The sequence below is a fragment of the Equus caballus genome, chromosome 14, assembly GCF_041296265.1.
Source record: "Equus caballus isolate H_3958 breed thoroughbred chromosome 14, TB-T2T, whole genome shotgun sequence".
NCBI lineage: Eukaryota > Metazoa > Chordata > Mammalia > Perissodactyla > Equidae > Equus > Equus caballus.
The window spans coordinates 59,709,694-59,735,118 of record NC_091697.1 but is presented as its reverse complement, the minus strand read 5'-3'; the positions used below and the strand labels follow the sequence as shown (position 1 = coordinate 59,735,118).

The window sequence follows — 25,425 nt, the reverse complement described above, 5'->3', positions numbered from 1 at the left end:
TTTTGCCAATAAGAGGAACTGTATCAACAGCATTATTTCAGATAATTTGGCATTTTCACACCTACAGTTCAAGTTTCCACGCGTTAATGTAAAACACAACTCTACTAATGTCAAGTGCCTCCTTTAAAAATTATCCTATTAGACTGAGATGCTATCTATCAAATATAAGAATACTCCATTTGACCCAGAAGAAAGGTACTGGGCACACAGAAATAAGCAGCTTGCCCTCTCCATTTAAAAAACACACCATCATATTCAGAGATTTTCTTTTTTTTTTTTTAACAGAGCTTTCTAAGGCATTTAAATAAAATATTACTGATTACGTAAAACACCAGACTAAAGACCATTTAATGTGTTCAGCAATTCATTTAAGAGCCATTAAGGTAGTTTGTCAACATACCATCTGCTTCGCTATCTGCGTCAGTCACAGCTGCTACTTTAGGATGGGATGGCTGCAAATTATGCCTCTGAGGCTGAGTTACAATCTTCGATGGAACACAGGCCACAGGGTTGCTACTGAGAGAAGCGGGTGGCAGTCTAGAGAGGCTGTTATGCATCATCTTTGACCTCTGCACTGCCACACTATAATCTGGAGGTTTTAGGTGTAGGTGGGGTCCTTCCTTTAGATCCGCTAAAGAAATCCCCATGTATCCTGGAGGAGTGGGAGGTGGCTCCCTATACCTATCCTCCTTCTTGGGTGAGGTGACACAGTACACTGGCATGAAAAATAAGCAATGGAAATGTTAATAAAAATATAAGAAATGATTAAAAAAACCATACTGAAACTTATTACAGTGACAAAACAACTTAAAAACAGACAAAATGAATATATTTGAATACTATGACAGTAGATAAAAAATTTTTTAAAAGTTTAATAAACTTTTTAAACCTGTTTTTAAAATACATAAGTTACATTAGGTTTTATAAACATTAAATAGAATGAGAGAGAGTTGAAGGAGATGACACTGATGATAAGCTTCCTTCTGCAGTTCAGCCCTCATATCACAGGTAACACCAGCCCTAAAGGTGATGGAGTCAGAAACATTTAAGAGTTTACCCTGAACATCTATCCCCTGTTGACTGGCAGGATTTTCTAGAGTAACTAATTCCTTCAACGGCCTCACTTCTAACTTCTGCTCTGTGATTAAGTGAAGAAGAAAAAAACCGTAATTTCAGGAAATCCATCTTACATTAAGTTTCTCTGATTTTCATGGACATTAAAAATAATGGTGACTTAAAATCCTTTTCCCTAAGTTTGCAAACCCTGAGACTAAGGCAAAGCTTCAAAAAGCACCAGAAACAGGTTAAAGAGGAAGTTCCATAAAATTAAGACCAATCCATAGGACTCATAGGACGAATGGCTCTGAATATCTTGATCATGTAAGTGACTTAAAACACAAACACTACCTATATACAAGCAGAATATATTATAAAGAATCATTAAATAATTTTAACATTAACTCTCTCTTTACAGGATCAAGTTTGCCCATAGTGAAATTTCTACAATTCTATCAGTCAAATTTGCATGTAGTATCAAGGTCAGAAAGGATCTCCATCCCCATCTGAGGATGATGGGGTGAGGAGGTGGAGAGGCTGTCAAGAGAAGTAAGAATAAAGAATGTAAATGATTTGCCCAGAGTCATCTAGAAATGAAAGAAATAAAAGATTTAAAAAAATCTATTTTCCCAAATGGACAAGAGAAAGATCTTATATCCTTGTACCACATGCTTTTATATCCATATTGTGGTTACCTACAGGCTTTAATAAAAAATCCTTGGAAAAAAATGAAGGAGCTAAAAAAATCCAATCTATAATGCAATTTGACAAATAAAAAATAAAGGTGTTATAAATATGCTATAGATGTGCTATAAAAATCAATACATCTGTCTTTGGCATTTTTAGTAATTTAAATTGACATCATGAATATGCTATAGAATTAAGAGTTGATCCAAAGTACAGTCATTCCATGTAAATAGAAAAGCAGAGGCTATTATACCTGAGTGTTTACATAATTCAATGAAGAAATGGAAAAACAAAGTGTTTAATGGCTAAACACTTAAGGAATACAGTAAGAAAACTGTGTGTGGTTAGAATGGAACCCACAAGCAGGAGTTGGCACATCCATAATGCGCCCAGGAGGGTATACTGAAAAGTGTTTTGGATTTCTTTATCACATTTTTTCTTACTACCTAAAAGTAATACCAGATTCAACGTTTCTATCCTGCATGCAGAGCAAGTGTGGTCCAATTTAAGAGGTGACAGAGAATAATTCCTTTATTACTAATGCATAGTAATGCAATGATATTTCCTCAACGAAACCAAAAACATCTCAAAAAGAAAACAAGACCAATAAACCTGTCCCCTTAATTAAATACCTCATACCAGCCTTTTCATTTTAATAGGATAGAATACCTGCCCCAAAGCCCTTGAGAAATCATGAACATTTTGAAAATAATTTACTTGTGGAGGAAGGAAAGAGAGGTTGGAGTGAGAGCAGGGATTTTTGTAAGAATAAAATTCTGAGCCAAGATATCCCAATGTCATTTTTTACCACTTAATATCTAAAGGCCACAGATAAGACTAAGAACACACAACTTACCAATCAAGCCCTTTTCTGTACTTGAAGTAACAGTTTTATAAACTGAGTCAGTGCCATCCTTAAGTTCCAAGCCTTCAGATGATTCACCTGGGGTGCTCTCCAACACTCTCCGCTTAACTGTCCCATAGTTTGGTTCATAAGTGTCAGACAGAGAACTGGAGGAGGCCCAACTCTGTCTCACCTGATTTGTCTCCAGGCTTCCTTTATTCTGACCACAAGTTCTAGAGCAGCCTTTAGGACAGGAATAGGGCTCACAGTCAGTGGGTTCAACTTCAGCAATGGGGCCATCCAAATGGGTATGTCTATAAGAGTTCAAAAAATCCCAGCCTTTTGGGTTTGGAAGGTTCTGGAAGTTGTCATGGGAGCTGCTTGAACAGGAAGTCCAACTTCCACGACCACTATCGGCTGCCTCTATAATGATATGCTCATGAGAAATCTCTTCATTGCTCATAGAAGATGAGACAGCTAAACTCTTGACTAGAGATGGCTTTGAGAGTGTCCACCTAAAATTGGAGATACACAATTAAAAGTAATTTACTGGCTTAATGGAAAAATTTTTGTCTGTCCACTGCAAGTAATACTGCCTACCAGACTATAGAACATGCGTCACAAGTGTTTGTGCCAAAACCACCTTGTGCAAAAATACTATAATCAATCATCATTAAACTTATATTGACATTAATGTTAATACTTAGCTAGAAATACACACTGAAGAAACTCAAATACTTAGCAAGGTTACCTCAGAATTTTTCTTGAATTGATTTTAAATGAAAACAAAAGATGAGGTTTGAAATGAATACTATTAAGCATATGTTTTGTTCTTGGTCAACATAAGGGTAGATTCTTTCCATGCACACAGAATTAAGAACTCCCAACTACAGGAACCATGTTTTATTTTTCAAGGTACCTCTGAGGTCAGCGTAGTACAGTGCCAAGTAAACAGCAACTTCCCCAACGACCTACTACTAAATGAATTCTATCATTTACAGCAGGGGTCCCCAAACTAAGGCTCATGGGCCAAATCCAACCAACAGTATGTTTGGCATGGTCTGGAACAAAGCACGGTTTTTACATTTTTAAAGGGTCCAACAAGACAAAACAAAATACTCCAAAGAATTTGACACAGAGACCATATGTAGCCTGCAAAGCCTAAAAGTTATTATCAGGCCCTTTACCAAAAAAAAAATTTTGTGAACCCTTGATTTATAGTATAGAGCAGGAGTCAGCAAACTAGAACCCAAGGCCAAATCTGGCCCTTGCCCTGTTTTTTGTAAATAAAGTTTTATTGGGACACAGCATGCCCATTTCTTCACGTATTATTTAAGGCTGTTTTGGTACAACAACAGCAGGGTTGAACAGTTGCGACAGACACTGTATGGCTTGAAAAATCTAAAATATTTACTATCTAACTTTTATAAAAAAAAGTTTGCTGACCCCTAGGCTAGAGAATCATAGTTTAGAAACCCTTACAAATATGACAATACTTTACAATATCTTAAATTTTTCATATTAAAGCATATCAGATTTACCATAAAGTATAACAGATTTAACAATATTTACCAGTTTAGAATCAACTTTCTCAAAGATTTCCATTTTGCTTGAATCTAAATAAAAACTGAGTTAACATTTTTTCAAAAATTGGTTTTTGCTAGCTGATAATTCTTACTAGCCATACTTTCAGAGAATAAGGATCAAGTACTGGTCCTACTTCCCATTATGCAATCTTTTTGAGCAATCTCTAACCTAACCCCCTCCATATCAATAGCAGCTTCACTCTGAGTTCTTCTTGACTGGAAAGATACATGACGACAGAAAGTTACTTGAATTCAGTAACACTTTAAAAATGAGCACCCACACATCTTCCACAATAGTACTTATTTGCATATTCAGCATAGAGAATACATGCTTGGCTCTCACATTCTTTTATGGATCTCCCTGCAACAACCCTATGGGGGCTGAAGATGAGGGGTCTAGGGTCAAGCTGTGGAGCACTGCTTGCAGTGGCCACTCCACTTGGGTTTTGTGATATGAACACAGGCAAGGACGTTTACCCAGGGCTAAGATGACTATGGTCTCCTGCTCCTGAGGAGTGCTCTGTCTTTTCCAATGCCCCAGTGGATTCAGGAACCGCCACAGCCTGGGAGGAACACCGTTCATCCTGTAGAGCTGCAGACATGGAGTCAACGGAACAATTGCTCACAATGCTGGACCGTGAAGAAATCTCACTATGGCTGGAGTCAGACAAGTTGTCAGATTTAGCTGATGGTATAAGTGTATAACCTGAACGAGAGAAGACAAGTGATCAAACTACAAAACAAGGAAACAGGTGGGGGTATGTGTTCAGGGAGAGGACAAGAAAAACATAAAAAGAACAAAAGACAAATGAGTAGCAATCTCAGTATCCATCTATGTAGATGAAATGGTGCCAATTTTATATCCAGATTCTTCTATACATCTATTCACCTACCTACCCATATCACATCAATCCAACTTCAATTCAAGAAATAGGAAGTCAAAATGGAGTATTACTGAGAAAACTAGTCCACAGGTATATCTGCTCTAGGCTCTCACACAGCTACAAGCATTTAATAAAATAAGAAAGTATTATACATATTACAAAACATTAAAAAGTAAACATCTTGAGTTTCTCTACTTCTTTTTAATCCTATGTCTCTTTCTTTGATTCACATAAATATTTCATGGCCTGATCTGACTGTCCAAAATACCACCTTGAGGTAGGGATGGGGGAAGGGAGTCAGGATTCAAGGGAAAGAATTATATTTTTGCTTTTTCAAACTACATATACTTACCCCAGATATTCTGCTTACGTCACCTAAGAAGTCTTTGCCCCAAGATGAAAGTCATTGTTTTCGTATTTTGAAATAAATTGTTTTAGATTTGGATTTAGTCTTACACCTAGTTTCCTTTTTCTTCATCAACTTGGCAGAATGTTAAATTAAACAGCTGAACTGACAGATTTATAAGAACGTGCTACGAAAAAATCAGTATCTACCTGTTTTAAATTGTTCTATAACTTACTGCACAGCAGACAGAGCTAGAGAGATTTTCTCTTGCATTCTTTGGAAAGAAAGGGTGGAGACAGTGAGGTGGAAAGATCCAAAAACAAATCTGCACCATGACAGTTAAATGTACATAATAGTCTGTTTTGATAACTATTAGAAAAGTAACCAAACTTCTTTTGTTTAGAAATAAAAGAAAATGCCATAGTAATCTCAACAAAGAGGTCTCAAAAAAGCAATTCTCTTCTTGTTCACCAAAAGAATGAGCTTCAGTAGGTAAATCAATCCCCAGAAATCTCATTAAGAAGAACTATAGGCTTTATATTCACATACAACTCAAGTTATTAAAGAAAAAAATCTGTGGAACAACAACTTTATTAAGTAGTTTCATTAACTATTTCAAAGAGAAATATCAAAACCCAGAAAATGTGTGATTTATTTGTGGCTTATAGGGCCTGGCACACAATAAGCCAAGATAGCCAGTCTCTTGGCTCCTAGCCCAGTCCCCTGATCTTGTGATCACTGCTATTTCTCATGCCCTTCATGAACTGACTGGTAAGCCTTCAAGAGGACTAAGAAAATGGATGTGGTAAATAAATTAAAAAAATCAATAAAATAAATTCTTCCTCAAAAAGAAAAAGCATCGCTCCTTTATCCAGGAGATAAGCTTGCTTTACTGTTTTAAAAATAACTTCATCCCTATGTCTGTCAGATCAGTATTTCTCAAATATAACCAATTTTAAGAGTCATCTGCAAAGTTTATTAAAATACACATTCTTGGGCCCATTTCAGGCGATTCAAATTTACGAGGTCTGCAGTAGGACATAGTAACCCTATTTTTTACCAAGTTTCCCAGATGACTGTGAACCTGCTATGTTAGACTATCTCCTCCTCCTCTGATCAGAGGTACACGAAAAGTGGGTGATACAAAAAGTATACGTGGACACAATGCACTTTCTTGCCTCCAAACACTTCTTTTTCCTTTAGTTTGCAAGTAGTTGCAGCAGTAAGATAGCAATAAAATTCTCAGAGGCAAAAGTTCTGATCAGATTGATCAGATCGTTACTGGCGGTTTTAATGTAAATATTGGTTCCTAAAAAGCCTCCTCTCCTTATTTCACTCACAGACCCCGCTGCTATCAGTAGGAAAAAAAAGCCAACTACAGAAAACAAAAGTATAAAGTTTACTAACATTAGTAAAATAACATTGTACAAATAAGGCACTTTAAATCAATATGATTTTGTTGCTAGAGGACCTGCAACACCAATCATAAAACGCTTATAAACTGTATTTTACTAAGTTGTTTGTCTAAGCTTTGACAAATGACTTAAATTTAAGCTATATTGACATTAATAAATGAAAACAAATTTAACACTAAAATTAAGTAAGGAACTTCATCAGAGTGTCTTTCTCCTTTTAGACTTGAATCGCGTATAGAAGCAGTTTAAACTGTTACTGTTGCCTCTGCTATTTGAATTGAAGATGTCACTCCCTTTCTCATCTTTGATGTTGCTTCCAACATCCTTCACTTTCTCACAGCTTTCTGTAGCTTGATTGTGATCTGCGTCCTCTTTTTTGCTGTTGGCTAGTCTCTCCCTTGAAAGAGTTCTTTCCCTAAATCTTCTAAACGGGGATGTCATTCTTTTTCTGGCTGTGTTCTCACAACTTGTCCTGTCTCTATTCTCCTCAGTGGCCTTCTTGGTCCTGTCTGTTCTTTTGGCTGTGCTCCCGGTAATCTGAAGGATTTTCTTTTGCAAGTAAACCCCACCTATTCCGGGGCAGCTCTGGCCACTGATCTTGGTGCTGGACTCACAGGGAGGGGATGAGGAAGACCCTGAGAGGCGAGGCAGGATGCTGTGATCAGATATGATACTGCCAACTGGAGGGAGAGATGCAAAAACCCTGTCACGGTCAATTAATTCTTTCCAATTAATCACAATTAGCCTGACTTATATAACATTTCTCTATTAAAAAATTCCAACATCTTGACAATATCTAAAAAAATTCATATCTAGAAACCTATTTTTTAAAACATGGAGAGTCTACTATATAGCATAAACACAGCAGTCATTGCAAGACAGAACACAGGAGAAAGATTACCTTTATCAGAATAAGTTAGTAATTAAAAAAACTGCTGAAAGTAAGTCAAGGTGGTAAAATCATAAGGAAAAATATAACAAGAGTATCAGATAACCAGAATTACTTGTCAAAAGTAACTATGTCTAGAATTTTCAGGCAGATTCTACTAAGAAAAAGCTTAGCAAAAACCAGACAGGACGTCTAACTAGTACATACAATAGATGTATTTACAAAGCACAATTTCGGATCCTGTTGTATCTCCAAGGTGGAGAGGCTGCCTTCCTTGGGCAGTGGGGAAGACAAAGGTTAAGGCCGCTTGACTTCTCACTTTTTAAAAGTTCTTACTTGTTTAAACTCTCCTTGTGAAAAACATGAGATAGGTTTATTTTCTTAATTGTCAGAACACAGAGAACTAATTCCAAAGTTTAGGAAGAAGTAAGAACAGATACTAATAATGTACTCTCAGTTTAAGGACATTTTTGTTCAATCACAGACAATTGGCAAAAATATATTTACAGAAATAAAAAGAAATATAACGTTCAGTTGGGGTTTTGATAGAACATATGTAAGAACAACTGGAAAAAGTTTTGAAGAAAGTAATTTTCTCAGGTTTCTAAAGATTCTAAACACAGCTCACAAATCTATAAACATCATGACTGATTGTTGGCTACACATGGCAAAACACAATGAAGAAGACTTCTCTATTCCAGTGGTGAGAGCAGATTTTCCATTAGGAGTAAGAGCAATGGGGAAGTTCCTGTTCCTAATATCTTTTGCCAAAAGTCACAGTCAGGCATAAAACCAAATCTGATTCAACTAGCTTCCTGATTAGAGAATAGTCTACAATGGGACCTCTGAATAGCCTTCAAAAGGAATGGAGGGTATAAAGGTGTCCCTGAAAGAGCATATGGGCACTGTTCATCAGGACCATTTGTGTGACTGGGCACTATAGTCAGTCCCACTCCTTGAGTGATCTGATAAGCGGCACTTTGGATAGGGCCAAACAGACAGTGAAGAGACGAAACAGATGTGTGTGCCTCACAACATCATATGAGCTACATATGACAAAATCAGAAACCTGTGTTTTGTAAACATACTTCTTATATATGCTGCTTATACGTCCTATTTGATTTTTACTAAACTTTTCTTAGTAAAATCTGAATGAAAATTCTAGCCCGTCTCAGCTATGTGAAGGGGGGAAACACAGGTCAGTAATGGAGCTACATTGCTCTGGGGTGGCAGCAGGGAAAAAGAAGAGACACTTCAATTTACTAAACACTTACCGTGTATCACGCTTTAGAAATATTTTGTTTAATCCTTATAAGGGCCTCCTAAAATAAGTGGTCTTTTCCCCATCTTACAGACAGGAAACATGACCTTTTAAATCAGTTGGTTATAATAACATGGCTTTAGTGGGGGACAGAGTCAGGATTCAAATTCAGATCTGACATCACTGTACCACATTGCTGCCCCATAGGTGGCAAAAATAACAGCCCTTAAAAGTGAGATGAAACTTAGAACATGGAAGCTGAGGAAAGCTCTGAAAGATTGTTGTTCCTGCTATAATTCGTAAACTTGCCTTCCCTCTGACCATGTACCATCCTGTACTGTGATTATTTAAAGACGTAGTTTTTTTACATCTGTGAAGACAATGCCAGGACTAAGGCCCCCTTTCTGCCAAAGTACACACAGAGTGTGGAGGGGCCCATGCAAGAAATACATGCACCATTAAGAATGCTATGTGTGCAGCTAACATAAAACGGCATCTACATGCACACTACCCAGACTAGTCAAGAAAAGAAAAGCTTCAGTCTGAATTATGAAAACATATGCCAATGAACAAGGGTAGTTTCAGATTTTTTTTACCTCAAGAGGTTCTGTATTAGGTATAAACGTAAAAATCCATAAAAGTATAGGTTAATTTAAATTCTGATTACTAAAAAGGTAATAATACTCTATCATGAAAGAAAGGAACATATCAACCTAAATACTTGTTTTTTTCCCTAAATCTTGTAGTTGGTTAAAAACAATTTCTTATAGAAATTCTTATTTTCAAATACTGCACAAAAATGTTTAAATAATTGGAAATTTGAGTAACATCAAGAATCTGCACAAAATGACTGTGATTTCTGCACTTATTCTTATCTCTGCTTGTCCTGTCAAAGGAGGACCATACGCTGAATACAGGAATTCTAGTTATATGATGCATAATACCTGGAAAGCATCTGAATAATTCAATCCAAAATATGAAAGTTCAAGAATTATTAGGAGTTACATTTTTCTTCCTACTTTCTATTATCACCATAGATTAAAAAGCAAAATACGTGGCACAAAGTATTCTTTGGTATAACAAGAACTAGTTTGAACTGTTCTGTCTTACCTTTGCGAGGGGAACCTTGAGGAGATGCAGGAGGACTAGAATGCAAGGATGATGCCATCGAAATAGTATCTTCTGTATGTTTCTTACCACTTATTTCTTCAGTTGTTCCTAAAACCTTCTGAGGTAAACCTGTACCTAAAAATAAAACCAAAGAAGCAAATAAGCATCACTTAACAATTAAAATGTCTGTAGTTGCCTAAATTACTACATAACTAAAGCCACGAGGCACAATGGCTAGTGTAGTCAATTGAAAAGTGTAAATGACAAACAGGACTAAATGACTGGGTAATGGCATACAGAGATTCTCACCTCTAGGTCATTTGTTCAAATTCAGCCAGTCAGCATGGACCAGACTATAACAGTTCTTTTTTGTTTGTTTGTTTTGTGGCATAGGGAAATCGATTTAACAGTCTGAGTATAGTGTCCCACCCCCTAAACTGACACACTTGTTAGAAGTCTTAATGGAGAAGGCGTGGGTTCAAGCTCTTCCCTCCCCTCTAGAGGTGGCCTCTCCAAATCAGGGTGAGGCATGTGGCAGGGGCAGTGTAGGGATGTTGGCACTGTCACTACCTGTGGTGCATCTGTGCTGTGGGTATACAGAAGAGGCTGCAGGGCTGCCAGTCCAGCCCTTTTCAAGAGCACTAGATTCACACTATAGGAGAGAGGTAGACAACAGAAAGAATCATGAATTTATAGAAAAATACTATGGAGCCCACTGGAAACATTCCTGCAGAGTTCTATTATTACTCTTGTCCAAGAGCTGGTCCTGTTCAGTATAGGTTAAACTTAGCAATGGTTTCAATATACTGACATTTTTACATACATCTCTAAGAAATGGCAAAGAGCTATTGACATTATTCTGAACCAGTAACATAACCCCAATTTTGATGAGAATTTGGCATAGTAACAAGCAGCCCTTTGACACTGAAAAAATTTAAATCACAGTATACTCACACTACGCCTAAGTGCCATTTTAACAAAATAAATTTATCATCTAACAACAATCTTACAGCAAGATAGGAAGAGGGCTACCTGGTACAAGTAATTGTGCCTCTCGGGTGGTGACATCTAAGTAAGAAACCAGAGCTATACTCATCCCTTTTCTCACTCCTACCAGCAAATTGATCTGCTTCACCAATTCCGCATCTAATCCTCTCTTCATTTCCACAGCTAGCAAACTAGTTCAGGCTCTGAGCAACTTCTAGTTAATTGTCACATCAGCTTTCCATTGGGAGTTTTATCTCTAGTCTCACTGCCCTCCCCACTACAGTCCTTCCCCAACATAAACTGGACCATAACCTTCCCTTGCTCAAATCTCTTCAAGAGCTACCCACTGACAACTTTCCTCTAGCATGCCATGTTATAATTTCGGCATGCCTAAGACTTCACTTCTCTTCATCCTGGGAGGCTGTTTAGTACAGTGGTTAAAAGCAAGGACTTTAAAATCAGTTAGCCTGGGCTCTTTTCCCAGCTCCATCACTTACTGGTAAGTTACTTAGACCCTCTGTGTTTCCTCTGGAGAATGAGAATATTACCTATCTTGTAGGGTTATTATGAAGATTAAATGAATGTAATATATAAAGTTAGTAAAGCACTTAGACCTGTGTCTGACACAAAGTAAGTGCTCTATAAGTGTTAGCTTTAATTATTACTGTCTCTCAACATTCTTCCTGCAGCTTTGCATGCACTCAAAGGCAGCAAACTGTCTGTAGCTCCTTGCAGAAACCAAGCTCTTTTGCTGCCTGAAGCAAGTTCTCTGGAATTTTTGCTTAATTATCTCCTTCCTGATCAACCTCTATTAGTTGTTCTCTCCAAAAAGCCTTCTCTGAAGCTCTACCTTACCTCTGTCTGCCCTAAAAGCTCTCCTTTCTTTTTTATGTTCTGTACATACCTGTGGTATAACAGCAAACACATTATACTGAAGCAATCGGTTTGTGTGTCTATATCACCAGACTGAAAATCTGGTAAAGGAGGGGGCATTTCTTATTTAGCTTTGGATCTCAAAACAAAATCAAATTAAATTCAAAAAGTTCTACTGAATATGTCCTATGTATAATGCATGGGTTAAGTAATAATGCTAGGAATCAAATCTAATCTAGCGTCCCATCTGAAAGCTAAAATAGTGATACTCTTAAAACAACAAATAAAAGTAATTTGGATAATGTCCACACGGCCTAACAGAGGAAAAAAAGTACAGTATATACCTTATATGCTTTATACTCTCTTCTCATCTCCTAACTAGGTTTTCAGAAGTGGTCATTAATGAGAAACCAACATAACAGTTATTTTTAGAATGAGCAACTTCTTTCTCATAGATTTCATTTACATTAGATAACTGATTAAATGCACCTATGAATGCAATAAGCCCTTTATACCCAAGTGTATTGCTGCAAGTTTTCTGTTGACATGATTATAGGAATTCCAACGTCAGTATTTAAAATATGTATGCTGTCATCAAATACCAATAGGCAAAATTAAACATTTTTTGATTAATGAGTGATTATATTACATAAACTACAATATCTGCTCTCCTGAATATTTCTATTTGTAATTATTTTTCATTCTAACTTCCCTGGAAACTCCAACTAAATGAATGTAATATGGTGAATACTCACTCAATGTGGCAGGGTCTTTTGCTTGTCCCTTCTTCCTCATGGGGTGCAAATTAACAGCTGGCACTTGAAGCACCTGGCTTACTCTGTGGGGCTGATGCAAATGGGCTTTAGCTGCTTGGCCAGATGACCTCGTAGGCACTGGAGACATTTCTGATGATTTGGCTGATCTCTTCTCATTTAAGTTCTTGGTCACTGATAAGAAGAGAGTAAGAAATATGTAATTCTGTACTTTTTTAGGCAAGGTTATTACCACTGACAATAATAAATGGTTGATGTATCTATAAAACTATAAATAGGTTCTTTTAATCCACTGATTTTTAACACAAAAAATAAAGTAATTTTCCTAAAAATAATTTAAGTATTATAAAATGTTATTTTAAAGTTTTTGTAGAATTAAGTTGTTAATTTTACTTCCTAAATACTTTTTGAATCCATTAACTTAATTAGTTCCATCTCCACCAACACCCTGGAGGCCAAGTTAACATCTTCATCTATACTACTGAAATACTCTCCTTATTGTATCAATCTTAGCATGCCTTCACGTCGTTCTCCATATAACAAGAGAGTGACTCTTCCAACATGAAAATCTGATGATAGCACTTTCCTTCTCCAAACACCCTCCAGAAACCTTTAGATGACTTGCTACTGCTCTCAGGATAAAGACCCAAATCCCTAAAAAAAGCCTATTAGGCTCTGCATGTTCTACGTCGGCCTAGTATTAGTTTTCCTAATACCCCATACTCTGCAGCTACTAGAATAGATCCTCTGTTTTATGTTCTCAAGGCATCCTGTATCTTTCCTTCCCACTACTGATTTTTGTTTGCAACAATATAATTATCTGTGTGATTAATTAATTAATGTCTTTTCTCCCCCACCAGGCTGTAACTAACATGAGAGTAAGGATTGTATATCTTACTAATCTATCCTTCTGTGTCCAGTGAATGACAGAAAACAGATGCATAATAGGTATTTGTTGAATGACTAAGTAAATTATTTCAACAGTTATACAGAGGAAAATTGTTTTGTAAGTTCATGCTTAGAATATCTGACAGTGAACATCAGAATTAAAAACCGAGAACTCTGACTTAAGAAACAAAAAGCTGCCTCCCTGGCATAAAATCAATACTGTAGTCCAAAGGAAAGAACTTCTTCCTTCAGGTTGTACTTTTGATTCTTCAGTCAGTCAATGAGTGGTTTCAAGGCAGGCCCGACCTCCGTACTCCATGATGTATTTGTTTTAAATACCAAGATAAAAGCAAAATTAGCATTTTAACCTGTCCCAGCACAGCTACAATAGTTAGCTAATACGCTTTTATTATGAGAGCCTAGAGAATATTTTGGGTGATAAGAATTTGGGAACATCTCACAAAGTCAAAACACAGGGACTCCTGGGGGTTAACTGGCAGTGGCTCATCAATGAACTGAATCCAAGATGTTATCATCTTTTAGTTAGAGCCATGAAACACATTTTCCCCCTTCTATCAATACTCATTAATTCTCTACTGACATCTTATTTTAATAATTGCTACAGTGCAAAGAAAAAATCAAGAGACTACTTTAAATATAAAAAAGGGTTCACAGACGAGTGCCAAAACCCACGTAACATTTATTAGGAAGGACCAAATTCCATAATACTCAGCAACCAACTGTTGTTTGGGCTTGAGACAGTCATTAAACATTTAAAAATCAATTATGCAATAGAAATCAAATAAAGATTCTCAAACCAAATTATAGGCATGTGCACTGAATTAAATTTTCACAAAACTCAGTTTAAAAAAGAAAGACTCACAGGTTTTCTCATTTTAAAGCAATATTAAATATGTAGGAAAGGACACCATTTAGTGTTATGAGAAAAGACAGATGTAAGTCTAGGGTAGGTGTGAGAAGAGAAAGGTGTGCAGGAGAGTGTGTGTGTGTGTGTGTGGGAAGGGAAGGGGGAGGGGCACAGGGTTAGGGAAGGAAGGAAGGTGCAGAGGTAGGTATGTGGGAATCTTTCCCAGACTAAAAAATTTTAATAACGAGCAAAGCATAAAAGAGATTTCTATGCTCTTAAATACCCCAAATCAGATATAGGGAACAAAGAAAAGCAGATAGCAAAAACAAAAGATAAAACAAATAACCTTTTATGAAGACAAAAGCAGGAATAATAAACTGTGTTCCATAACTATAAGATGATAAACGTCTATATTGAGTTAGGGAAAAAATAATTTTGATGATCATTCCAAGCAGGGCCAGAGTGCTTTAATAAATTAAATACACGTATGGCTTTGAACTTTAAAATAAGAATAAATTTTAAAGATTCTATACACTTTTTCAGTCTTTACCACTTTCACATGGCTGACACTTTTCTTAATAGCCCATGTTTAGTAAGAGATTTTCCTAGATATCTTCCAAGTTTATATACATTGGTTATTTAAAAAAATTTTTTTTTAAGGTCATAGTAGCGTATAACATTGTATAAATTTCAGGTGTACACTATTACATTTTAGCTTCTGTACAGACTGCACTGTGTTCACCACCAACAGTCTAGGTTTTATCCATCACCATACATATGTGCCCCTTTACCCCATTCACTTGTAATTTAACCGTCTTTTTTGGTTGTTACAACAGAGTATATTTTACCATCTTTTTTTTTTGAGGAAGATCAGCTCTGAGTTAACATCTGCTGCCAATCCTCCTCTTTTTGCTGAGGAAGACTGGCCCTGAGCTAACATCTGTGCCCATTTTCCTCTACTTCATATGCGGGACGCCTACCACAGCATGGCTTGCCAAGTGGTGCCCCGTCCACACCCAAGATCCGAACCAGCGAACCCCGGGCCGCCGAAGCGGAACATGCGCACTTAACGGCTGCACCACAGGGCTGGCCCCTATTTTACCATCTTTAATTTCCTTTACGACTCATGAGTTTCCTCGACCCAGAGACACGTGCATTCTATTGTTTGTACTTAATTAAAAAAAAACCCACCAATACTGAGAACAGGCTCTCTTTTGTCCATCCTATTTTCTATACGCTAACAATATCAGAATGTCTGATTTTTCTTGTTTTACCTTATTTGCTGACACTTATTATCTCTAAAAGTGTTTCTCTAAAAGTGTTTCAACTAAATCTCTTGTAGCTTCTAGTTGGTAAGTGATATTATCCACGAAAATTAAAAAAAGGGAAAAGTTTCACTTATTTTTACTCTTCATGTAGGGATGAAGGTAAAAATGTTTTCAAACAGAAGGGCTCCTCTCTAATGTTCCAGTGTTTACAAGAAGACCTTATAACGCTTTTCAAAGAATCTATTTATTCCTCTATTTCTTGCATAGGATATCACCAGGAATGAATGGGATTCAGTATCTGATTAACAGGATCACATGACGCTCGGGTTATGTCAGTAATCTTTTGTGAGTGAAAGTTAATTTTCTTGGGACTTCAGCATAACTCTAAAGAAATAAATTTGTTTTGTTGTGCTATTTTATTTAGAGTCACGAGTGAAAATCTGTACTCACAGGTACTATATGCAGGCTCGCACTGCAATGACATCATCTGAAACTTCTCCTCATCTGTCTCTACATCTAGACTGGAAAGATACTGCTTTACTTTCCGTGCCATTTGGGCATCTTCGTATAGCTTCTTGGCGTTAAGCAGAGAGCTGCGCCGTGCCCTTTTTTTGTGAGCACCTCCCTGAACATCCAGCATGTTTGAGTTTGTGCTGCCTTGACTCAGTGACCTGTAAGAAGATGGACATCACAATAGGGGGCTGTAAAGACGAGAATTAAGCATGGCAGACTGAAGATAAAAGAATTTTCTTCTGTTAATGCTATTGCATGCTGATGCAAATGAGTTAAAAGATGAAGAGCATTAATGCAAAGTAATAAGGCACACACGGCAATGTTCTCAGTTTTCAAATTTGGCAAAGTGCAGAATTCAAAAGAATAAGATAACAATTCCCCCCTGAGCAACAAATCCCATCAGACCTGTGTATGTGCCTATGCAAACCATGGCACAATGTGACAAGTAAAAGCATTCCTCTGGCCCTGGTGTCCATCCACACTCTAAAGATATGGCAAGAGCCTGGGTCAGGACAAGTTCATTCTCAGCCACATCTCTGCACCATGGTTCTTCAGCAAGGAAGTTTCTAGAGCAGCTTTGCTTGTCTGTGCTGCTTTGAACATGCTACTGCCATCATAACTCCTGTCTATAGCAGGCCCACTCTGCGCATGCTGACCGATTTTGCCAGTAACCAGATTTTGGCCAAAATCCAAAGAGAACCAGTAAGAAAAATTCCACTCACATACATAATGGTCAGGCAATATGTGGGTTCTAGGACTGGGGATCTGGGATCTGGGATCTGGGACCTTTCTTCTGCAATGCCTTTGAATGTGATGGAACTGCAAGCTGGATAGAAATAATCACAATTCAAACAAGCTATAGCTTCACCCAACTCTACTCTTTTTGGCAAACCTCCTTCTACAATGGCTACATCTAGAACCAATGAAAAACAGGAAATGCAATGCTATTTGTCCTTCCTAACAAGGCTACCAAACACAAGGTTCTTAGATGATTTTTATTTTACAGGCAGTTGTCATTCCAAAATAATAAAGGTACCTATAGGTTTTCTAAATTAGTCTCATATTTACACAAAAATATTCTAAATACATAGACCACAACCATAGAACAATTTATTCTTTAGTGCTCACATACCCAGTTTAAAACAGACACTAAAATCCTAATATTTTCATTGTAAATTAAGTGAAACAAAGTAGGAAAAGTGTTATGCTATTTCTTTCATAATTTTAAGATCTTTGAAATAGGGTGTGTCCTACATTTGATGGCAACTTTCGATTGCTATTGGTCAGGCAGAAACTGACATGGCTGTCACTGCTTACACATGTAGAATGGTTTGGAAGAAACTCCAATTACATCAGTGAATTACTCTTTTAACCTCCAGGAATCAAATGATTATAAGGAGGTAGTGAATCTGACAAGTCCAACAAAATTCCTAAAGCAGGTGTCAAAAGGAGGCTGGCTCTAAATACTTGCAAAGCCAGCCTAACAGACCAGCACCAGCAGCTTTTATTGCTTTTAAAAATGGTTTAAGAAATGTTGCATTACCAACACATTTGATGGCACACAAGGCAATAGTGTATCAAAAAAAAAACCCCATAAACTAATAACTCTAAAAGTGATTCAGAAGATTCATATTCTGAGTATGAAGTTTTACAAACACCTAAACCAATTTAATTGATGTATATTTTCCTTTTTATGAATACAAACGGGTGTTATGTGATTGAACTATATACCTAAGTTTATATAAGAGCTCTTTCAACAAGTATAAAGTAAAAAATTCTCAGTGGCAAGAAGGCACTGCAGGGATTTTTCTTACAGGTACGTGAAATATTGGCGTGTCCAACAACTGATGATGACTTGGATTCAGAGAAATGCAGCAAAACCAAGTCCCAATGTTGAGGAGCTTTTTAATAGAAATATTTAATAACTTTATCTTAGATGACATACAAAGGAAAAAAAAAGAGAAGTATCCACAATCTAGGACACATACAAAATTCTGATAAATGAAAACATTGTGAGAAATGACAATAAAACATCTTCTAAGCTACTTCCAAAGCAGAAAACACTCTGATGTAAAAACGAAAGTATGTAGTGTCTGCAAACATCATACAATACAACCCTAAAGCTGAATTAACAGTAAATGTGTTACATAAGTCACTCAAACACCCCAAATTTCCACTAAGATATACTGACCAAATATTCTTCTTCATAATAATGACAGGAATCAATTTCTATTTTTAGTGAGAAGAACCGGAAAAGACCAAGACACAAATGTATAATATAGAAGAAAACACATGAGAAACACACAGAGCAGGGAGGAAGAAAGTAGAAGGAAATTTAAGTTTATCAAGTTCCAACAGAAAACAAGACCACAAATAAGACAAGACTCAAGTTAAAGTGGCTCACAAAAAATTCTTCTTACATGTAATAAAAGCAACTAACTTCATGATTTGCTATAGTCCTAAAATAACAAAATTTTTCTTACGCAATCCATCTACAAGAACCATCTCTTTCTTCACCTAAGAACGAAAGGACTTACAAAGAAGGTTTATAAGATCCTAAATATTCTATGATTCTAAATAGGTATCTAGTTATGTATAAGCAGATATCTGAACCTACCTGAACAACAAAAGGTGGCAGTTTCTGATTCTATTATGGTTTTAAGAGAGATAAGGGAGTCTTTAATTAAAAATGGTAGGAATTTAAAACAAAATTGACTCAGTGTTGGGGGGCCAGCCACGCGGCATAGTGGTTGGGTCAAGTGCACTCTACTTTCGCAGCCAAGGTTCGTGGGTTCGGATCCAAGGTGCGCAGACCTACACCACTCATCAAAGTCACACTGTGGCGGCAACATACATACAAAATGGAGGTAGACTGGCACAGATGTTAGTAGCTCAGGGCTAATCTTCCCCAAGCAAAAAAAGAAAAGTGGCAACAGATGTTAGCTTAGAGCAAATCTTTCATATCAGAAAAGGAAAAAAAATCAATCAACGCTCTAAGTCCTATGGTATTAGTAGATCTGAGGAATTAAAATCACCTTCAATTTCAATTATTTACTAACTCAATTTTATAGTATAGTTTGGATAATGGCTGCCTCTTTTTGGAAAATGTAACCTTTATAAACAAATCTCATTCATATTTATACACCTATATATTTGTTTTTATAAAATATGGCATTTAAATCAAAGAAAATTGCGTGGACTCTGGAATCAGACTACCTAGGTTTGGATGCACCATTAGTGAGCTGTAAGAATCTGCATGACTCCATCTTGCCTATCTGTACCATGGGAACAACAGTATTCATCTCACAGGGTGGGTGGAAAATAATTCACATAAAGTGCTTAGAACAGTGTATGGCACATAGCAAGCACACAGCAAATATCTGCTATTATCGTCATCATTTAACTGACGCTGCTAAATTAAAATCTAAAAGGGACTTATGGGACTCAATAATGGAAAAGTAAAGAAAAAAAAAAGCTAGTTCTATCACTACTTTCACCTTGTTAGCAAAGGCATTTTTCAGGAATGTAGGTTGACAGGGTTAATAGAACGCATGCTATTTTATGTGCGTGCATTAATGAAAAGGATGCAGTATATGTTAAGAGTTGCACAACCTTCATTCCAGTTGCATTTATCTCCACACTTACCCCAGACTCCGCCACCTCTTCTTCCTGTAAGCAAGAGCCACAAACATTGAAGCATGTGTTTGAATAGGAAAGCACAGAAAAAAGACAACAGTTGAGAGTCAGAGAAACTATGGAGACAGAACAGAAAAACTTTACTAGGAAAAACTGATGGCTTAACAGTAAAACAACATTAATAGAATGCAGAGGGGTAAAATGAATTACGATATGTACTTAAGGAGAAAAAACTCTCCCAATATTTCCTACAATATGCTTTTAAACCAATTTAATTTATAACACCTAACTCATCTAGAGGCTTATGTTAATAAGAAGCTTAAGAAAAACATTTACTTACTATGAATTCTGAACTCAAAGTTTCCAGGAAGGAAAACTTAAATTAAGGAATAGAACTTTTGAACATTGTTTTTGAAAGATTTTTGAGCCACTCATTTAAGTGACAGGATGAAATTACAAGAAACAAAGATTTATAATTTCAATTTTAAGTGTAGAAATTTCTCTGACAACGTATTTTACAAGAAATTTTGACCAGCAAATCCAACTTAAAACGTAATTTAAAATATATTATCAAAATCTTTATGATGTAGTATATATCCTTATACTACAATTGGACTAAATATTGTTTATTTATATTTATTTATTTTGTTCTGGTTCCCCCAGCCCCCTGGCTGGCCTAAGTACACTCCAGGCCTGCACCCACTAAGCTCCAGCCGTGGGTAGCCCAAGATTGTTTTTCAGTCAGCAAACTGATTACTGTTGAAATAAAACAGGTTACTTTGTTCACACTAGATAATATACAACACCAAAACGGACAATTACTTGCTTAAAGAAAGATAGCACATTTCAGTACTTGCTGACAAATAAAACTGATTCAGGAAAAGCTCAGTCCAATCTAATTATAAATGTTTTATTTTCCCCTATACCTTATTCTACTTAGCCTAGACCATTCCCAAGAAAACAGCCAAGTTTATTAATTTCCTCCTCAGTTTCTTCCTCCTTTGCTCATTTCTGAATCATAGCTGGTACTTGGTATATTATTAACTGGTCTAGCAGGATCACAAATTCATGACGTCTTCAGGAACTAGGGTGATAACACATATGAGTAAATGGAGGTCCATGTAAGACAAAAGGGAGTGGTGAGGCCACTGTACAGGGACATGCAGCAACAAAAAACTTAAAAAACAAACAAACAAACCCTCCTCCAGGTTTGCTTTGGTTCCTGGTTCTTACTGTTTTCTGCTTTCACACTGTTCAGCAATGACATCTCTCATTACATGGAGTGATTCTCAGGGAAAGAAGTAGGATGGGTAGGCAAGAAGAGTGCTGATACACTCCTTCCTCCAGTCTTTGAGAATTTCTAAACTAGAGCAACCATCAGATCCACTACTTAGAAAAACAAAGACTCCTGAACAGTGATTTAACCACACCAAAACAAAAACAAAAACCCAACCCTGACACACACTGATTCTGTTTGGTTACGAAAACTCCATCTCTGATTTTTAAAGACCCAAATATTTTTGTTTCCTTAGAAGACTATAGTTTTTTAAGCCACAGAAATTGTGTCTGCCTCTATAAATATTTCATTATTTTAAAGCTTGTGTATACTGAAGCTATACATATAGGCCCAGAAGAAAATCAGACCAAAAATTAAAACTCTCATCGCTATTTGCCCTGAAAACTACAAAAATCACTGGGAACAGCTTGACAACATACTTCCTATAAGTTTTATATAACTTGAGGAAGTCTCTGTTACATACAGTCATGCACCACATAATGATGTTTTGGTCAAGGACAAACCGCATATACAACAGTGGTCCCATAAGATTAGTACCACACAGCCTAGGTGTGTAGTAGACTATACCATCCAGGTCTGTGTAAGTTCACTCTACGATGTTCACATGATGACAAAATCACCTAACATCACATTTCCCAAAATGTATCCCTCTCGTTAAGTGATGCATGACTGAATTTTAGAAGAATGAAGCATGACTTAGACAGAAACAGAACTTTAAACATATTCAGTAAAAATAAAAGACAATATTCAGACTAATACTTGAGAAATCAGATGAAAGCACTTGTCCTCTGTGAGAACTTCAGTAAAGATCAGCAATTTTCTTACATTTAAATTAGCTGATATTCTCAGTAACAATAACAATACACAACTATCCATGTACTCAAAAAAGTAATACAGAACTAGGGTTCAAATCTCAGCAAATTATGTAATCCTGGGCGCATTACCTAACTGGTCTGAGTTTCAGTTTCTTCATATGTAAAAGGAAGGCCAATACCACCTATCTTTAAGGATTACTCTGTAAAGCACAACAATTGACATGTGTAAAGCACTTCATACAGCACTAACAAATGGTAGATGGTTAATAAATGATAAATATTATGATTATAATTATATCATTTTCGATGCCACTCTCTAACACTTTTATACACTTCAATGTCATACCTCTGTCGGAACATCATAGCTGGGTCCATGTTAGCAGAAGTCATTCGAACAACCTGACGGATCTCCCTGGCAATCATTCTTAGCTTCTCAAAGTTTACTAAACCATCTACTTTGGAGTCATTTCCTATGGAATAAAAGTAATTTTTTAATTTTCAGAATTAAAATATCTATATACAGGTAGCAGAAGTTAAGATTTTACTCCTGAGAGGCACAAATCAGACCTTCTTCATCAAACCGCCACTTTTGTTTTTAAGAATTGATAAACCCACAGATGGTTCAGCTCTGCCCCCAGGGAATGAGCTACCAGGAGGAACTCTATTCCTATGGGAGTAATGATTATGAATACTGAAAAGTGATAAACTGCATAACTTCTAAAACCAATTTCACTATGTTATAGGCACACCTAAAAAATGCAGCTCCTCAAATTGAACTCTCCAGATGCTCAGCCCACTCTCAGGCAGGTAGCTGCATCTGTTCCTTTGGGCAGCAGGTTACAACACTTGAAAACTTAGGTTTTAGCCAGAGGTTACAAACAATGACTTTTGAGCTTAACCCAGTTAGGTTTTCTTCAGTTTACAATACTTAAAAAATTGTTAAATGAGTTGTCAACATTTAAGAAGTAGAAGACATCCCATGAAAACAAGAATTTCTGACTTCTCTTGAAGAAAAAAAGGTAGGGATTAGGTGAGGGATTAAATAGTAGTAGGTCTATTTTCCCAAATGGCAATAAGTAGTTAAAATTAAGAGGTGGATGGCTCAACTGGGGTAGACACTTTCTTGCCTGCCATTCACCTTCTGAATTTACAATCATGACTTTAATCATTAACACAAATTTTCTTGTTTATAAGTTCTATAATTTTTATTGCTGCTTTGTTAAGTAGTTCTCTGTTGGAAAATTTTCACAACTTTTGAAATGGTCTACTCTGAAGAGAGTAGGTATGAGACCAGACTTAGCCCATTTGTTGCCTTACCCAGTTCAAACCACAAGGTAAAAAATTATATTCAAAGGGCTATCTGATTGTCTGTAGTAGTGTTGTGTTTTTTTCCCACAACTGTCTTTAACAAATAGTGTGACCCCATTTCTCTCTCATGGTAACTGTTAAGATGCCTCTGTAGAACTCCGAGTCCCTGAAGACAAATTTTAGAACCATATGGGCCTGGAACATATGGTGGTCTCCCTTCTCATAGTAAACAGCACCTATACATTGAACATATGAATTATTCAGGGTCTCGACAAGAGCTGGAAACAAAACAATCACTAAAAATATTTTCAAATCACATAAACATGTTTTGAAGGAGCATGTCAGAAAAATATCTTTGAAGCCTATCATAACATTTCCTTATGAAAAAGAAGTGATAATGAAAGAGGGGGCAATAAGACTAGCTACTTAGAACAACCTTGCTGAGAACAAATAGAAAGTTGGACAAAAATAGAAAAAATGTTCTAAGGCATCAAAAAGCTATCAAGGCAGTGAAAATCTGGAAGAATGAAGATCTGGGGCAGGTTAGGGTTAGAGTTAGCATTTCCCAGTGCTTGGCCCTAGGGACAACTGCTGATTTCAGAAAAGAGGGATGATGAACAGAAAAACTGAATAGTGCCACCCTGACTTCAGAGGTTAGAGGAAAACAACTAAAGTCTAGGTAAACCTCCAGTGCTTTGGGTTGGTACCCTAAAGGGCTGTATCCTAGGACTAAGGATGAACTGAATGTGGACTGGGATAAAAGCTCAGTGTTAAATTATTTCAAAATGTGAAAATGGATTAAGGTGATTTTGGATTGTTAGCACTCCTAGCTGCCTGGTAGAAGCAAGCTTTAATTCTCTCTGGAGGAATGGAACATCATCTGAAACCTCTGAATATTTCTGTAATTTTTTTTTTGGGTGAGGAATATTGGCCCTGAGCTAACATCCGTGCCAATCTTCCTCTATTTTGTATGTAGGATGCTGCCACAGCATGGGTTAATGAGCGGTGTGTAGGTCTGCACCCAGGATCTGAAACCTCAGACCCCAGGCTGCCAAAGTGGAGCATGCGATCTTAACCAGTATGCCACTGGGCCAGCTCCTGTTTCTGTAATTTTCTATATACAATATCCATTTGGTCAAAAATAACTAGGGCTATCAGGAGAAAAGACGACATGATTGAAATGCAAGAGAAAAAGAAAAAAGACAACAGAAAGGGACCCACAAAGGATCTAGATTATGGAGTTATAAGAGAGAGACCTTATAATAACTATGTTGAGTATGTGCCAAGATATAAAAAACAGCACTGAGAACCCTGGCAGAGAAGACAAAGATAAAAAGATAAACAAATGTAAACTGTAAAACTGAAAAAACACAAGTGAAATTAGGAATTCACTGATAAATTTAACAGTAAATTAGACATAGTTGAAGAGAGAATTAATGAATTGGGCAATAGGTTGGAAGAAAATACTCAGACTAAAGCATGGTGAGACAAAAAGGTGAGAAACACAGAAAAGAGAAACACAAAAAAGAGACAATAGGGGCAGTGATCAGGTCTAACAGAAGTGAAAAGAAAATCCCTACAGGAGAGGTCAGATGAGGTCAGATAAAACACTTGAAGACAGAATGACTGAGAATTTTACAAAACTCATGAAAAATATCAAAACACAGGTTTCAATAATTCCTATAAACACGTCATAATTAAAACAAAAACCAAACTGTCACACCTAATGACATCATAGCAAAACTAGAGAAAAACAGAGATAAAGAGAAAATTATAAAGTAGCTCTCAGAAAAAGGGTAGAATATAGTCAAAGGAATGGCAATTAAGGCTGACAGTGAACTTTTCAGCATTAACAATGGAAGCCAGGAGACAATGAAATGTTATCTAAAAATGTTGAAAGAAGATAAATGCCAATCAAATTATGCCTTAAGAATGAACATGAGGGGTTGAGCCCATGTTGTAGTGGTTAAGTTTGGCATACTTTGCTTTGGCGGCCCAGATTTGTGGGTTTAGATCCTGGGTGCAGACCTCTATCACTCGTCAGCCGTGCTGTGGTGGCATCCCACATATAAAGTGGAAGAAGACTGGCACAGATGTTAGCTCAGGGCTAATCTTCCTCAG

The 25,425-nt window shown here is 36.7% G+C and overlaps 1 protein-coding gene across 24 annotated transcripts in view; it reads right to left on the bottom strand.

Annotated features, from left to right (window-relative positions):
- The window catches only part of RAPGEF6 (Rap guanine nucleotide exchange factor 6), a 201,485-nt gene that overhangs the window by 5,231 nt on the left and 170,829 nt on the right, over window positions 1–25,425 (bottom strand). For 11 of the 24 annotated variants that reach the window (XM_023616914.2, XM_070232665.1, XM_023616911.2 and 8 more), the window contains 8 exon segments: window positions 22,343–22,466; window positions 19,894–19,917; window positions 16,186–16,406; window positions 12,694–12,885; window positions 10,079–10,213; window positions 4,651–4,879; window positions 2,600–3,102; window positions 401–715 (listed from right to left, as the gene is read on the bottom strand). In XM_023616914.2, the coding sequence (XP_023472682.1) occupies window positions 401–715; window positions 2,600–3,102; window positions 4,651–4,879; window positions 10,079–10,213; window positions 12,694–12,885; window positions 16,186–16,406; window positions 19,894–19,917; window positions 22,343–22,466 (1,743 nt within the window). 24 annotated transcript variants of the gene reach the window in all.